The following is a 12,999-nucleotide window of genomic DNA, read 5'->3' on the forward strand; positions in this document are numbered from 1 at the left end:
TGGTGCTTTTGTGCTTATATAAAGCTTTTCAGTGGCTACACTTGCTTAGCTAGGAACCCACTTTACTAAATCTCCTCTACAGTGCAATAAGTTTTTAAGATGGTAGTTTTAAGGGCTAATCTGATTTTTTTCTAAAAGCATTTTCTTTTCTCTACTCCTTCCTGGGAGAAAAAAAAGGGGGTCGAGGGGGGAGAAATGCCTTGTCATGCAAGGGAGCATATACCTTCTTGCATTTCCAAGGATATGCTGGGCCTGCTGTGCCCCCCTACCCCATTGTCTTTGCAATTTGAGGGCTCTCACTCACAGCCGGTTTTGGTGGTGTAGTTCTCTCTCTCTTCTTTTTTTTTCCTGGTTTGCCTGCTGGTTTGCCTGTTGCTTTGTGTGGGAGGAGCAGTGACTAAGTGAGCAGCTACCTAGCAGGAGCAAAAAAAAAAAAAGAAAGAGTCAAGAGGAGAAGAAAAGTGAGAGGAAAAATAACAGGAGGGCAGCAAAGATGAGAATAAGGAAGCACCTGTCCGCTGTTCATCTTCCTGCAGTTGCCAATCCCATCTTGAGGTCGAAAATCACTGCAGCGGCAAAGCCAGCAGCAGCAGCAGCGCCGGTGGTCACTGCAGCTCTAGCTCCTGGTAACTTTCCTGGATGCAAAGATGAGAAAGAAGAAGAAGAACAAGGAGAGAAATCCTTGCCTGGAAATCGAGGAGTGGTCCCGGCGAGAGCTCCAGCGCTTGTAGGGCTTGTAGCAGTCGAGGAGGAAGTCGGGGATAAGGTAGCAGCAGCAGCAGCGGTAGCAGCGGTGGAAGGAAAAGGCCGGGGCTTGGTTGCCGAGGTTTGTAGCAGCATTCGGACGAGCAGCAAGAACCAAGACGAGGCCGCCGCTATGGTGCTGCTGCAGTCGAGCTCGTTGCAGCAGTTCCCGGATCTCTCGTTGCCCATGACTCCGGCGGTCTCGCTCCCCACCAGGCCAAAGAGGACAAAGCCCCGGAGCTGCAGTGCGGCTAGTCCCAGCTTTGTTTGTCCTCCGCCGCCTCCTCCTCCACCTCGTCCGGGCCTCGAGCAGCAGCAACTCCAACTCGCCCCAGAGATGGCTTGCATGCAGCAGCAGCAACAGCAGCTCCTCCGAGATCACGGCGGCGGCGAGCTCGACGATGACGACTCAAGTCCCAAGTCAGTGAAGGTAACTTGTAGAGAAAAATTCTTTCCTTCTCCTGTGTCTGTGCCTCATGTCCCTGGAATGCCCCCGCGCTGATCCAATTCCTGGTATACTTTCTTTCCTGAGTTTGCTGCTGCTCTAAGTTGCTTCTCCACCTAATTGTCGCCTGGAGCTCCACCAAACCATTCAACCCAATTCCTTCTTTCCCAAGCGAGCCATTGTTTGCTGACACCAATTCTTTTCTCTTTGCCTTTTCTCCATTTCTGTGGCCTGCAGGTAACTTCGGATCTTATCGACGTTTCATCGCCTCCGAGGTACGTTGTAACTTCTTCAGGTTCTTTTCGTTGCCGAGCTGATGGTCGCAATTGTAATTGCAGGGAAGCACCACCACTGCAGCAGGAAGCAGCAGCAGCAGCAGCGGTAGCAGGAGATACCGACACCGGTGAGTGGAAACGACTTTGCCTTTAGTTTTTGTCGATCGATATCCTGCTGAATTCTTCTTTTCTTTCACAGTGGTGGTTAGTGGAGCACTAATAGAGCAGAGAAGAAGTACCAGGAGGCCGAGGAGTAGAAGCGCTAGCTTGAGGAACCTACAAGAGCTGGAGGACGACGGAGAGGCGAACGAAGGTAGCCAGTGCCGGCGAATGGACGGCAAAGGATGGAGGTGCCACCGCACGACTCAGCCCGACTACTCGCTCTGCGACTATCACCTGGACAAATTCCGAGAAACCAATCAGCGAAAGCTTAGGAACGCAGCGACAGCTCAGGAAGCAACAAGGAGACGCAGCCGAGTGAAGAGGAAACCCGTGAAAGCTCGATCACTCATGTCGATCTGAGAGTCGAGAGAGTCATGACAAGGCATGACTTGGAAGTCACTCAAACAAAAAGCCTGAGGGAAAACAAGCACTCAAGCGGAAAGAGGAGCTTGGAGCAGTTTCACAGTACCCGGTTTTTCAGTGCTGGTTGCTCCTCCTCCGCTTCCGACACCTCATCTCCGCCTTGAGAGGCGTGCCTTTCCTCCTCTTGCTTGGTGCTGGATTCTGCATGTCGTTAGGATTGCAAGCGGACGCTACCATGGGCCTCCGTCTCAGCGCAGCTGTTCTGCATTCCCTCCTCAGGAACGTGCTCCATAAAATAAACCTCCCGCCAGCTTCTATGAAATAGGCGTTCTTTCGCATAGCTCTTGCAACTTGCACCGAAAGTGGGACGTCCTCGGGCTCAAAGAGTTTCAATAGCCCCTGCTGTAACACCTTCCTTCCTGCCTCACGGACTGTTAAGCCCGTATCTCCAGCTTCAGAGACCATTGTATAAAGCGCATGTGCAAGCGAGCTGGAGGTGGAGCTGTCTACAAAAAGCAAAGGACGGGTTTTGAGTTTGTTGAAGCATAGCGAGCCCGAAGCAACCAAAAGTACCTTCTATGGTGGCGCTTGCATCCCGACTTTCTCCATTCCTGGAAAAGATGGAGCACACAAGTTAAGTTTGGTAGTCTGCACTGATTTCGACCCCGGGTCCGTACCTCCTTCGATCCTCGGCCTCCGCAATTTTATCCTGCAGCGGATAAGCGGAGCGTAAGGATTCGTTTGATCCTCGAGATTCGAAAGTACTTACGAGTAGACTTGCCTCGGTGGCGATTTGAGCCATTGGAAAACTTCGATTGCGTTGCTCTTCAAGTTCGAGAGGGCGTATGAGAAGGCGGGGGCTCCTACGTCTGTTGTCGCTTGACGAGGACCTTTCTACGCAGTGTTCAAGCTTACTGGACTTCTCGTCTGCCGGATCTTTATTCCGGCCCTCGTCCGAGTTCTTTGTCACAACACATTCATCTTTCCGCTGCCTACTATTCCCTCGCTCTTTGACGAGCGGACAAATTTGCATCTCGGGCCCATCACCTCCTTCCACTACCTGCAAAAGTTCGAAACAACCCTGTTGTGAGAAACCAAGAAAAAGTGTACCAGGAAACAGCTCTACACCTTACCTCTGCTTCTTTTTGCCTCAGCAGCGACGATAGCAGAGAGCCCATTACCACAATTGCCCGTTCTGAGCAAAGAGAATGAACGAGAACGACTAGTCTGATAAGATAATCAGCAGCATTTGGGCATATAACTGTAAAGCTAATGTATATGTCAATTCTTCTTGGCGCGCTCAAGGCAATAACCGTACTGGTACGACAGAAGAACCACTTCAAACCTTCGTCACGCGTTTGCGCACCGAATACGTAGTCACGCCATCGTGGAAGCCCGTCTCCAGTTTTTGAAGCTTCACGAGTATCAGGAGGCATGCCTTCTGGATTTGCGGTTCTGCATAAGTTAAACCCACGATCATCCAAATGAGAAGTGACGAGGCTTAAGCTTACCGTACGCCAGAGACAACAGATCATCTGGTTTCAGCGCTTTTACGTCATCTGTGGGCTTCCCACATAGGCTGTCAGTCTTTAGGGAGAACAGATTGTTCAGCTTAGAAACAAACTCATTGAGTAGCTGAACAGAAAAGACCACTTCAAGATAATGCCAGCTGAAAACTAATAGCACATTACCTCTATGGAGACCTGCCACTTGAGCCACGATGGCGCAGCGTTAAATTCTTCAGAGGCCACAGGCTCCAGAAGGCCAGTACTCGACCCTGTACAAAAGATTAGAGAGGAAAAAATGTTGTTACGGAGAAACTAACGTACCGTTACAGTTAAGCGGCTGCTTATCGACAAGATCATCGGCAGAGCCGAGCTCAAGCTCTCGTAGGCTCCTTCAAAACAAAAGATATAAAATTGATCTCATTCGCAATGAACAGTAAAAAGTACCTAGAAGAACTGTTTCGAGAGACTTGTTCTTTAGATGGTTCTGTTACTAAGTGGTGTACAGCCGAATCCGTGTCAACAATGTGAGCAGTATCTGCATCATGAACTGTATCAATGGTAGAAACAAGAATCAAATACTTGACGATATACCTGCGTCAGGGACGGAGAGAGCAGCAAGACTGGACGCTGACAAACCGAGATCCTTCAAGCTAAGGGACTCCAGATACCTGTACTCTAGTTAAGATCAACTTACAAAGAAGAGCCAGTCCTATTTTTTTTTGGTTTGGATACGAAGAACCAGTGTGATCACGCCTTTTGTCAAGCGTGGCAGACACTCCTTCTCTTTGGACCTCTAGATAAGCCTCCTTGATATCTTGCCTGGCTTTGGCTTCGTAGCTTTCTTCCGCAAGAGAGAAGTCATCACCTTGAACAGTTACTTCTGTGACAGCCTGAGAAAAATTCAAGGCAACAAGTTGAAAACTCGTAGAAGACTAGGAAAATCTAAGCAATCGAGCAGCTCCTTCTGTCTATCAAAGCATACTCACAAGGAATAAAAAAACACCACAAGAACTCAAGAAGGCAAAAGAGAAAGCATACCTCTTGCGATTGCTTGTAGCCATGCCGTTCAAGCTCCATCTCTAGCAGGCGATTGGTGTCCTCGTTTTTCTTGTACACCTCGTTGCAATGGCCGAGTAGCTCGTGGAAAGAAATAGTGCCCATTGTCACTGCCTTGAGAGTTTCTAGTCGAGCAGTCACCGATAGAACCCTGTCGTTGAGCTGATCCACAAACCTAGCAGCGGCTCCTGGACGAAGAAGAACCTAGAGAAAGCGTCCAGGAGAGATTGCTTACCAGATTCTTCCGGCGCTGTTACTCGGCCAATGCTGGTGTGCAGGCTTGTGCATTGCGTCTCCAGACGCGAGCAAAATCCCCGGAGCTCCGCGCAGAAAAACGAGACGAGGCGCGGGCAGTCATCCATGGCTGGATCGCGAGAAATATTTTAAATCAAAACCCTAACCCTCTAAAATGTTAAACCTAATATTCCAAAACTACTTGAGTTTTAGTAAAACCTAAAGTTTAAAACTTTACATTTTAAATAAAATTCTGTGAGAAATTTTTTTCCATTAAATTACAGTTTGTTAAAAAAAATATTAATCTAACATTTGCTTCAAAACTTTTAAAACCATTAAATAAATCTATGGCACTAATATTATTAATGCTAAATAATATATTATTACATTAAAAATATTCATTAAAATACATTTTACATTTCAATCAATCATGCTAGTTCCACCAAAACCCTTTGGCATAAACTTTAATGTATGTTTTTTTACTCTATGGGAGAATATAAAATTTTAACATATATGTATATATTTAATAGTTATTAAAGATTAATTTATAATAAAGTTAAAGTGTTTTTGTTGAACAACTTTAATATAATAAATATATTTTATTATGCTTCAACATTCTTTTACAATCATATTTAATAATAATCATTACGACTAAAATCTATAATAGTCTAAAATACATTTGTCTAAAATTTATATTATTTTATTACTATTATAATTTTAGTTAATTAATTTATATTATATTTTTTTTATTAGAGTTTGAAAGTGATGTCTACTATCATATGTATTAAAAATGATCACTATTAACTTAAATAATAGGAATTTCTTAGGTTATAAAAATAATAAATTTAATTCAAAAAAATAGACATGATTCAAATTTAGGAAAATAATGTATAAACTGCAATTTTCTAAAAGTTTATTTGAAAAATATTATATAGTATTTTCCATCAGAGTTTGAAAGTGATGTTATGAAGTTCTATGCGCTCATAATGTTTAACATCATATGCATTAAAAATAATCACTAGTAACTTAAATAATATGAATTTTTGGATTGTAAAAATAATAAATTTAATTCAAACAAATATACATAATTCAAATTTAAAAAAATATATATATAAACTACATAATAAATATTTAATTGAACAGTTATATGTTATTTAACTTACAAATTTGATATTGTCAATAAGTCACAAATCTTTAATGTATGATCTCCATGGAAAGCAGATCTTTTAAGCTGGCACTTCAAAGAATTACCAAATTCATTCTATTTGAGTTCTAATATGCACATAAAATAATCTTCCTTTATCTTTTCATCATCATCACGGTTCTTCTCCCATCAGGTCTGCAATTCCATCATCCATTAATTCCAAATGCAATCAAGCATCTAGAAGAACACTTACGGAAGTTCGATAAGGTATGCTTCTCAGCTTGGTGGCCGCAACCGATGGATCCAACGCCAGCCCAGCGGCAGTTGATCCTGTTAATCCTGCTTGCCTCTGGTAGAAGCTCGCAGCCGCAGCAGCAACATTCTGGATGTCTGTCCATGCGCCAGCGCCTTGAGCTCCCAGCAATCCCGCCATGCCAAATGCTCCAGCGGCAGCCTACGCGTTCATCACAAGTTTAGCATAGGAAAAGTAAGAAAAAGACACTAGAACTGCTTAACAAAGTACCTGTTGCTGGAGAAGCAGAAGCTGCAAAGCCGGGTCAAGCTGGCCCATGCTAAACGGCAGTCCTCCTGTGGCCACGATCATTTCACTGCAACAGAGACAGAGAGAGTTCCAAAGAATACAACTTCGAAGAAGAAACACTTAAAAAAGTTTGAAACTTACCTCTTGGTGGCTCGGAAAAGCTCGATGTAGCGGGAGCCAATGTTGTTGCGGTGGCGTTCCATGGCCCGCTGTGCCTCCTTGGAAGAGATAAACTCCACAAACGCCTCCCCCGTCGGACGGTCTGTAGCTCCAATCACGACGTAGATTCCATTTGGGACGATCCTGTAGCCTTGGAAAAACTCCGTAATCTCTCTGGGTCCGGAATTGTATGGAAGACCCCGCATCTTAATGCACACGTCCTCCGAAATGTCTCCTATAGCTCCAGGCCCCGGCGATTGTACTGCTCCTAAGTTTAAAGCCCCTACTCCTTGCATTCCATATCCTCCCAACATACCAGGAATCTAAGACCACAGAAAAATTAGTTTTTTCTTTCAGAAAAACAAGACTCAACTTACTTGGCCGAGAGATCCAACTGGTGACATGTTACCAACACCAGCGAACCACAGCTTTTGTTGAACTGAAGTCATCATCTCCCCTTTTGTACTTTTGAAAAGCTCCACATAACGCTGAAATGGACACGAAGGCGTCAAAAGGCGATAAGGAAAAACGTAAAACGATAACCGGAAAACAAACTTACCGAGCCCATCGGCTCTCTGTGGAGCTGCATCGCTCGAGCGGCTGTTTCTTCGTTAATAAACTCCACAAATGCCTGTAGTGGCCAGATTTGAAGAGAAAAAACTGAGAGCCATTAAACGGTAGGTCCAAAAAGGCTCACTTCACCAGTTGGTCGGCCATCAGCATGTGTACACAGGAAAATCCCATCCGGAGCAACTTGCATTCCCTTAAAGAAGGCCATGATATCGGCCGATGTGCAGCTGAAACCAGCAAGAATAAACGTGAGGACAAGCAGGGAGAATTGTTACTGCTCAACTCACCTGTAAGGCATTCCTCTCATGCGCACAACCCCCGTGAAACGCATGTCGGGATTACCAGCCATGCCAGGAATCCCAGTCCCTTGCAAGCCTGCCGCTCCATAGGCGCCGGAACTCCCTCGGCCGGCCATTCTCATAGCTCCCTGTTGAAACAAACATTAGCTAAGAATTCGCCATTTCGAGAGCAAAAAACCTGCATGTCTGCTGGATGGCCCTTGAAAACTTCTATGTAGCGGCTTCCAATGTGTTGCCTGCGTCAAAGATCTTATTTGATATCGGGGTGACACAAATCACAAACCTGTTTCTTTCGAGGGATTTATTAGCCAGCTCAGCGGTTGCAAACTGGACATAAGCTTGGCCAGTGGACCTCCCTGAGAAACCAAAACTTAGCAAACAAACAAAGCAAGCTTGGGTGTTTGTTACCTTGAAAGTTGACACAGATAACGATTCCATCAGGCCCGAGGTCCAGACCCCGAAAAAACTCTTTAATATCAACCTCCGTGGCACTGAAAGGAAGTCCCCGGAGTCGAACAACATTGCTTCGCTTCCTGACACACGCAAGTTTCACGGGTGAGGCCTCAGAGTGTTTGTTTACCGGAGAAAGTAAAAACAAAGTTAAAAATCTCCTCCATTTCCCGGTTCCACGATCATAAGTTCTTTGAGCAGAAAGAGCAAGCAAAGAGCTCAGTAGTAGCAGCAGCGCAAGTAGCAGTGGAGCAATCAACACAAGTAGCACTCACAATTCATCATCGAGAGCACTTCCTCCCACCAGCCCTCCTAATCCCGCCATGGTCCAAATCCAAACCAATGTGCTGCAGTTAAATGCATGTCAAGAGAGAGGCAGCAGCATCACCCAGGAATTCTTCTTTCGGGAGCCCAGGCCCATAGTTCTTCCTTAACTTCTTACGTAAAGAACGAAAGAGAGAAAATAAAATAAAATAAAGGAGCGAGAGAGACAAAAAGAAAGAGATGGGAAAAACAATCGAAAGAAAGAAATATGCCAGGAAAAAAATTCAAGCAATCTCAAAGTAACCTTCAATCGATCGATCGCCCGCGCTCGTCGCCCAGGGCGCACAGCGAGAGAGAAATCCCTGGAGCAGCAGCAATGAGAAAACGCGGGGATGGAAAAACCCTAACCGCAAAATTCGCCGCAGGGAGGAGATTCTAGCGACGCAATGCGGCAGCGCCGGCGATCCGATCGATCCAGCTCGAGCTCGGCGCTGGAAACTCACACTGGCGCGCGGCGCTGGCGGCGACGATCATCCTCCAAATCCCCCGGACGGGAAGAAAATACCACCGAAGAATATTCTCGGACAATGTCGGGACTCGCCACGTGGACGAGAACCCCAGATATAGTCTCCTTTAGGGTTTCGCAATAACGAGAAATAGTGCCACGTGGGTGAAATGTGTACGTCCGTTGCGCAGATGCTATTTTGCCCGCGTGGCGGGGGTCATAACTCAAATTTCATCTCTCTTCTTCAATTTGACCTCTCCCTCGGTATTGACTACAGTAAGAATGCGGCAACACAAAACGCCATAGCCAAACCATCACAGGCAACAAACCCTTGTTTCTTCCTCTTTCTTTCGCGTTTCCTAGGAGGACGGCGGCGGCGCGGCGAGCTCGGGGAGCTCGAGCAGGCATCAAATCGATTGGCACTCGTCGGCAGGAGCTCTCGCGGCAGCAACGGCGGCGCCGCCGCCTTAACGGCGCCGCTGCATTCATCGGCTCTCCAATCCGGCCGGCGCTCCCGGCTCTGGATCGCGGCATTAGGTGCGGCGGCGAGGCGTCACAGATGGTACGCTTGGAGCTAGGGTGAGATTTTTGCCGCTTTCGCCATTGCTCGCGGCAGGACGGGGCATGCGGTAGAGCGCGTCATTGCACCGGCCGGTGCGGTGGGTTCTTTTCCAGAAGGTGAGCTATTCTCCTTTCTTCTTGCTTTTCTCGTTGATTGCGCTATGGCGCACTTTTGGGGGTTTTGGAGAATCGATTGCATTTGCGGCATTCATTGTGTGAGTTTTTTGTGAGATCGTGATGCAAGGTTGGAGTCCTTTGCTTGCTTGTTGCATTCCATTTTTGCTGTTGTTGCTGTTCTAAATCCTGTTTTTTTTTCTCTTTTGTTCTTGTAGGTATGTTTAAGAATCAGCTCCAAGAGCTTGCTCAGAGGAGCTGCTTCAATCTTCCTGCGTATTCGTGTATAAGAGAGGGCCCCGACCATGCCCCTCGATTTAAGGCCACTGTGAATTTCAACGGGGAGGTTTTTGAGAGCCCAACATACTTCAGCACACTGCGGCATGCCGAGCATGCTGCTGCTGAGGTTGCTCTCAATACTCTATCTCGGCGAGGGCCTCCACAATCGTTGGCTGCGAGGATTCTGGTAAAAGAATGATTTTGTCTGTGTTGTGAGATCTTAATACTATTTGTGCTTTTGTTTTTTAGGATGAGACTGGAGTATACAAGAATCTCCTGCAAGAGACTGCCCAGAGGGCTGGTGTTCCATTGCCTATTTACACCACGGTGCGCTCGGGGCCCGGGCACTTGCCGGTTTTTACTTGCACAGTGGGGGTAGGGGGTATGATTTTTACTGGAGAAGCTGCGAAAACGAAAAAGCAAGCAGAGAAGAACGCGGCCATGACCGCATGGAGCTCTCTCAAACAATGTAAGTTCTTTGATGTCGAGAACGCGTGTTTGATGATTGAGAGTTTGTTTTTCACAGACGCGAAGCAAGGTGGAACGTCAGCAACTTTATTGGAGTCGGAAGTGACCGAAGAACAGGAGCAGAATTTTGTAGCGCGTGCATTAGCTAGAGCTCACGGCAAAGACGAGAGGAGCGTGCTGCTCGCCCAGCAGTCGACGCCATCGAGGACGAGATTGCTACCGGGAGGTGGTCACAGCGGGCAGTATCATCCCGGGAGTTGGCTCCTCGACGCCAACTCGGAGACGTCCCAGTCTCACAGGTTTATGCACAGCTCTCAACACCACAGCAACGGCATGGTTCTTGGGAATGGTCACTCGTACCGCTCCTTACCGCGACGAATGCCACCAGGGGCAGGGACTTCTCGTGACGTTCCTGGCATCGTTCCCAGCCGGAGCATGGCAGGAAACATGCCAAGGGTGATCCCAACGCAGCTGCGAAGCATTCCTACGGTCATTCGCAGGGACAGACATGACATAAGTGTGCCTCTGGAAGAGCACCAGAGGGACGAGGACGAATGGCTTAGAGGTGGCAGCAGCGAAAGCAAACAGGATGATCGCAGGGAGCTTAGAGACTCGGAGGCGAGCAGCTCCAGCTTCAGCTCAATGTGGTCGAATCCATCGTCGTCTCACTCTCGTTCGCCGTGGTGGGGGATGTCTTCTCCGGCTTCTTCAGGATTCGACGGCATGCCGGGGCCGCCTTACCGTGCCGGCTATGGAATGGCTCAGCCTGTGAGGATTCGCTCGGTGGTGGCTGTGAGTGCCGCGCCGCCTCCTCGGCGTCCCGAGCCGCGAGTCGAGAACGAGAGTGATTCCAACGATGGTGAAGCGGCTACTCGTCAAGTGCTGAGCCAGCTGAGTTTGTGAGATGGACAAAGGCAACGAAGATGGCGATCGATCGATCAATGCGACGAAGACGAAGGAGACCAAAGAAGCAGTGGAAGAGGAGGAAGAACAGAGGAACTCTGGGATTGAGGAAGAGGATCAAAGAGGCTGGAAGGACGAACGAAGCTATATCTTAAACGAGGACGACTTGGATGGAGAATGAGGTTGGTGTTTTTGTCTTCTTTTTTTCTCTTTTTTTTTTCCTTGATTTGCATTCATTATATAAATTATGGGAAAATTTTCAAAGGCCTTGCGCTAGGGCAATTAAAAACGTTTCTAGGGTTTTTGGAAGCGCTCTCGCTCACGACGATCGCCGGTGTCTCGCGGCTCGCTCCCTGCGCTGCGCTGCGCTGCCAATCGCGCCATGCCTAGGTAAGATCGGCGCCTGTTCTTTCCAGTTCCGAGATGGATTCGATCGATTTGCTCCGTGTGATAGATACTACTGCGATTACTGTGATACTTATCTCACGCACGACTCGGTAAGGCTGGAGAGCTTGTTCTTCTTTCTTGCTGACCTACATTTTGTGTGCAGCCGTCGGTGAGGAAGCAACACAATGCGGGGTACAAACACAAGGTAAGGATTATCAAAATTTGTAGAGGAATGACGTCCTTTCTATCTTTCAGTGCTTATAGTGTTTTTTAGTTCCACTCCTTTCTAGGATTTAAATGCTTTTTTTTCTATCTTTTGTTTGCTTTTTTTTCTATCTTGCGTTCACTCAATTCTTATAATGTTTTAGTTCCACTCCTTTCTAGTTTTCGTTTTCTTCATTCTGTGATCTTTTTAGTTCTGGCTCCGTTTTTGTGATGAATTTTGATGTTCGATTTCATTTTAGTGTGTTCTTGTTCATGTTCGGTTTCGTGGTAGTGTGTTCTTGCGTTTTCGTTTCAGTTTTTTATTGCTTTCTGCTAGTTTTTATAGTTCTCAAGCTTGACGTTTTTTTTTATCTTGTCTTTCCAGGCGAACGTCAGAGCTTACTACCAACAGTTCGAGGAGCAACAGACCCAAAGCATCATCGACCAGAAAGTCAAGGAGCACCAACACATGGCCGCCTTCCAGGGATTCAAGCAGATGGTGCCAGTGCTCTCACGGCCAGGCATGGGACTGCCGGGCTCGTCTCCGGCACCAATGATACAACCAATGCGTCCGCCAGTGATGCATCCTGGTGCACCAGGTGGAGGTGAGCAAAAACTTCTCCATTCATTCCAATTCCCCTTTTCTCTTGTCTCGTCTTTGTTTGTTTCTTCACAGCCAGAGTCTGCAAGTCCTTACAGTCCCTCTAGTCTTTTCTGCGGAAGCATTTGACTGACATGCAAGCGTTTTTTTCTTTTTCTTTGTGCCTTTTTTTCGCAGGCTATCCTCCTGGCCCCGGTGGATTCCGGCCCCCAGTAGCACCAGTTCCTGGCAACACGCAACCAAACGGCGTTTACAGACCTCAAATGACACCACCGGGTGCTCCAGGTCGACCACCACCCGGTTCCACAGCTCCAAACGGTATGCCTTCTTCCGGTGGTGGCTACTCCCAGCAGCCAGTGGTACCTGGTCAATCCGGCGGCGGCGGCGGCGGTGGTGGTGGTGGTGGTGGCGGCTATGGTGGCTACGGTGGTTATTCACAGCCACCACCGGGTCCCGGCTATGGTTCGCAGCCTCCTCCTCCTCGACCAGGTATGTCCTCTGGCTATGGTTACTCTCAACCTCCTCCAGGCAGCGGAGATTGACAAACCAAGTTCCGCGATCTCGATCTCTCCGAGGGAAGTTCTCTTTTTCCTTGTTCTCAGCTCTACTTTTCGTCCCTTAAATGCGTTTTCTATGGCTTTAATACTATTGTGGTGGTGGGATTTAGCAGCAGCTAGATCGAACATGGCATGAATTTGTGGGACGAGAGCCGTGAATCAAAACGTGTTGTTCTTCCTCTATTTTTTTTCGCTCGCCGTTTGTT

The 12,999-nt window shown here is 47.3% G+C and overlaps 5 protein-coding genes across 12 annotated transcripts; 3 read left to right on the forward strand and 2 right to left on the reverse strand.

Moving 5' to 3' along the window:
- The first annotated feature begins 411 nt into the window (after positions 1 to 411).
- On the forward strand, positions 412 to 2,050 carry LOC9658656. Of its 2 annotated transcripts, XM_002978660.2 has the most exons (4): positions 412 to 1,174; positions 1,427 to 1,464; positions 1,528 to 1,592; positions 1,664 to 2,050. In XM_002978660.2, the coding sequence occupies exons 1-4, from the start codon at positions 494 to 496 to the stop codon at positions 1,984 to 1,986; spliced, it is 1,107 nt and encodes a 368-aa protein (XP_002978706.1). In that variant the 5' UTR covers positions 412 to 493; the 3' UTR covers positions 1,987 to 2,050. The 2 variants fall into 2 exon arrangements, with proteins under 2 accessions (XP_002978706.1, XP_024539554.1); XM_024683786.1 differs by having other exon boundaries at positions 1,427 to 1,592.
- LOC9658657 lies at positions 1,753 to 4,941 on the reverse strand. Of its 5 annotated transcripts, none has more exons than XM_024683788.1 (9): positions 4,789 to 4,941; positions 4,536 to 4,738; positions 4,230 to 4,387; positions 4,089 to 4,165; positions 3,942 to 4,044; positions 3,819 to 3,886; positions 3,681 to 3,766; positions 3,501 to 3,624; positions 3,241 to 3,444 (listed from the first exon to the last, which is right to left on the reverse strand). In XM_024683788.1, the coding sequence occupies exons 1-9, from the start codon at positions 4,913 to 4,915 to the stop codon at positions 3,329 to 3,331; spliced, it is 1,062 nt and encodes a 353-aa protein (XP_024539556.1). In that variant the 5' UTR covers positions 4,916 to 4,941; the 3' UTR covers positions 3,241 to 3,328. The 5 variants fall into 5 exon arrangements, with proteins under 5 accessions (XP_024539558.1, XP_024539557.1, XP_024539556.1 ...); XM_024683791.1 differs by having other exon boundaries at positions 3,942 to 4,032; positions 4,536 to 4,741; XM_024683787.1 differs by having other exon boundaries at positions 4,536 to 4,741.
- Positions 4,942 to 6,025: 1,084 nt separating this feature from the next.
- Positions 6,026 to 8,800, reverse strand: LOC9658982 (heterogeneous nuclear ribonucleoprotein H3). 3 transcript variants are annotated; one of them, XM_024683845.1, is made up of 14 exons: positions 8,623 to 8,800; positions 8,519 to 8,576; positions 8,226 to 8,297; positions 7,909 to 8,141; positions 7,784 to 7,856; positions 7,679 to 7,736; positions 7,489 to 7,628; positions 7,329 to 7,428; positions 7,191 to 7,262; positions 7,009 to 7,119; positions 6,614 to 6,954; positions 6,455 to 6,539; positions 6,185 to 6,385; positions 6,026 to 6,126 (listed from the first exon to the last, which is right to left on the reverse strand). In XM_024683845.1, exons 3-14 carry the CDS (start codon positions 8,273 to 8,275, stop codon positions 6,121 to 6,123), a joined length of 1,470 nt encoding a protein of 489 aa, XP_024539613.1. In that variant the 5' UTR covers positions 8,276 to 8,297; positions 8,519 to 8,576; positions 8,623 to 8,800; the 3' UTR covers positions 6,026 to 6,120. The 3 variants fall into 3 exon arrangements, with proteins under 3 accessions (XP_024539613.1, XP_024539614.1, XP_024539612.1); XM_024683846.1 differs by having other exon boundaries at positions 7,909 to 8,033; positions 8,226 to 8,576; XM_024683844.1 differs by having other exon boundaries at positions 8,226 to 8,576.
- A 172-nt stretch (positions 8,801 to 8,972) lies between these two features.
- On the forward strand, positions 8,973 to 11,308 carry LOC112349422 (double-stranded RNA-binding protein 5-like). Its single transcript, XM_024683847.1, has 4 exons — positions 8,973 to 9,397; positions 9,613 to 9,860; positions 9,923 to 10,142; positions 10,200 to 11,308. The coding sequence occupies exons 2-4, from the start codon at positions 9,615 to 9,617 to the stop codon at positions 11,042 to 11,044; spliced, it is 1,311 nt and encodes a 436-aa protein (XP_024539615.1). The 5' UTR covers positions 8,973 to 9,397; positions 9,613 to 9,614; the 3' UTR covers positions 11,045 to 11,308.
- Positions 11,309 to 11,324: 16 nt separating this feature from the next.
- Positions 11,325 to 12,976, forward strand: LOC9658983 (U1 small nuclear ribonucleoprotein C). Its single transcript, XM_024683850.1, has 5 exons — positions 11,325 to 11,434; positions 11,499 to 11,541; positions 11,595 to 11,636; positions 12,021 to 12,240; positions 12,414 to 12,976. The coding sequence occupies exons 1-5, from the start codon at positions 11,427 to 11,429 to the stop codon at positions 12,776 to 12,778; spliced, it is 678 nt and encodes a 225-aa protein (XP_024539618.1). The 5' UTR covers positions 11,325 to 11,426; the 3' UTR covers positions 12,779 to 12,976.
- The last annotated feature ends 23 nt before the right edge of the window (positions 12,977 to 12,999 follow it).

This window comes from Selaginella moellendorffii, unplaced genomic scaffold (genome assembly GCF_000143415.4).
Source record: "Selaginella moellendorffii unplaced genomic scaffold, v1.0 SELMOscaffold_38, whole genome shotgun sequence".
NCBI classification, from domain to species: domain Eukaryota; kingdom Viridiplantae; phylum Streptophyta; class Lycopodiopsida; order Selaginellales; family Selaginellaceae; genus Selaginella; species Selaginella moellendorffii.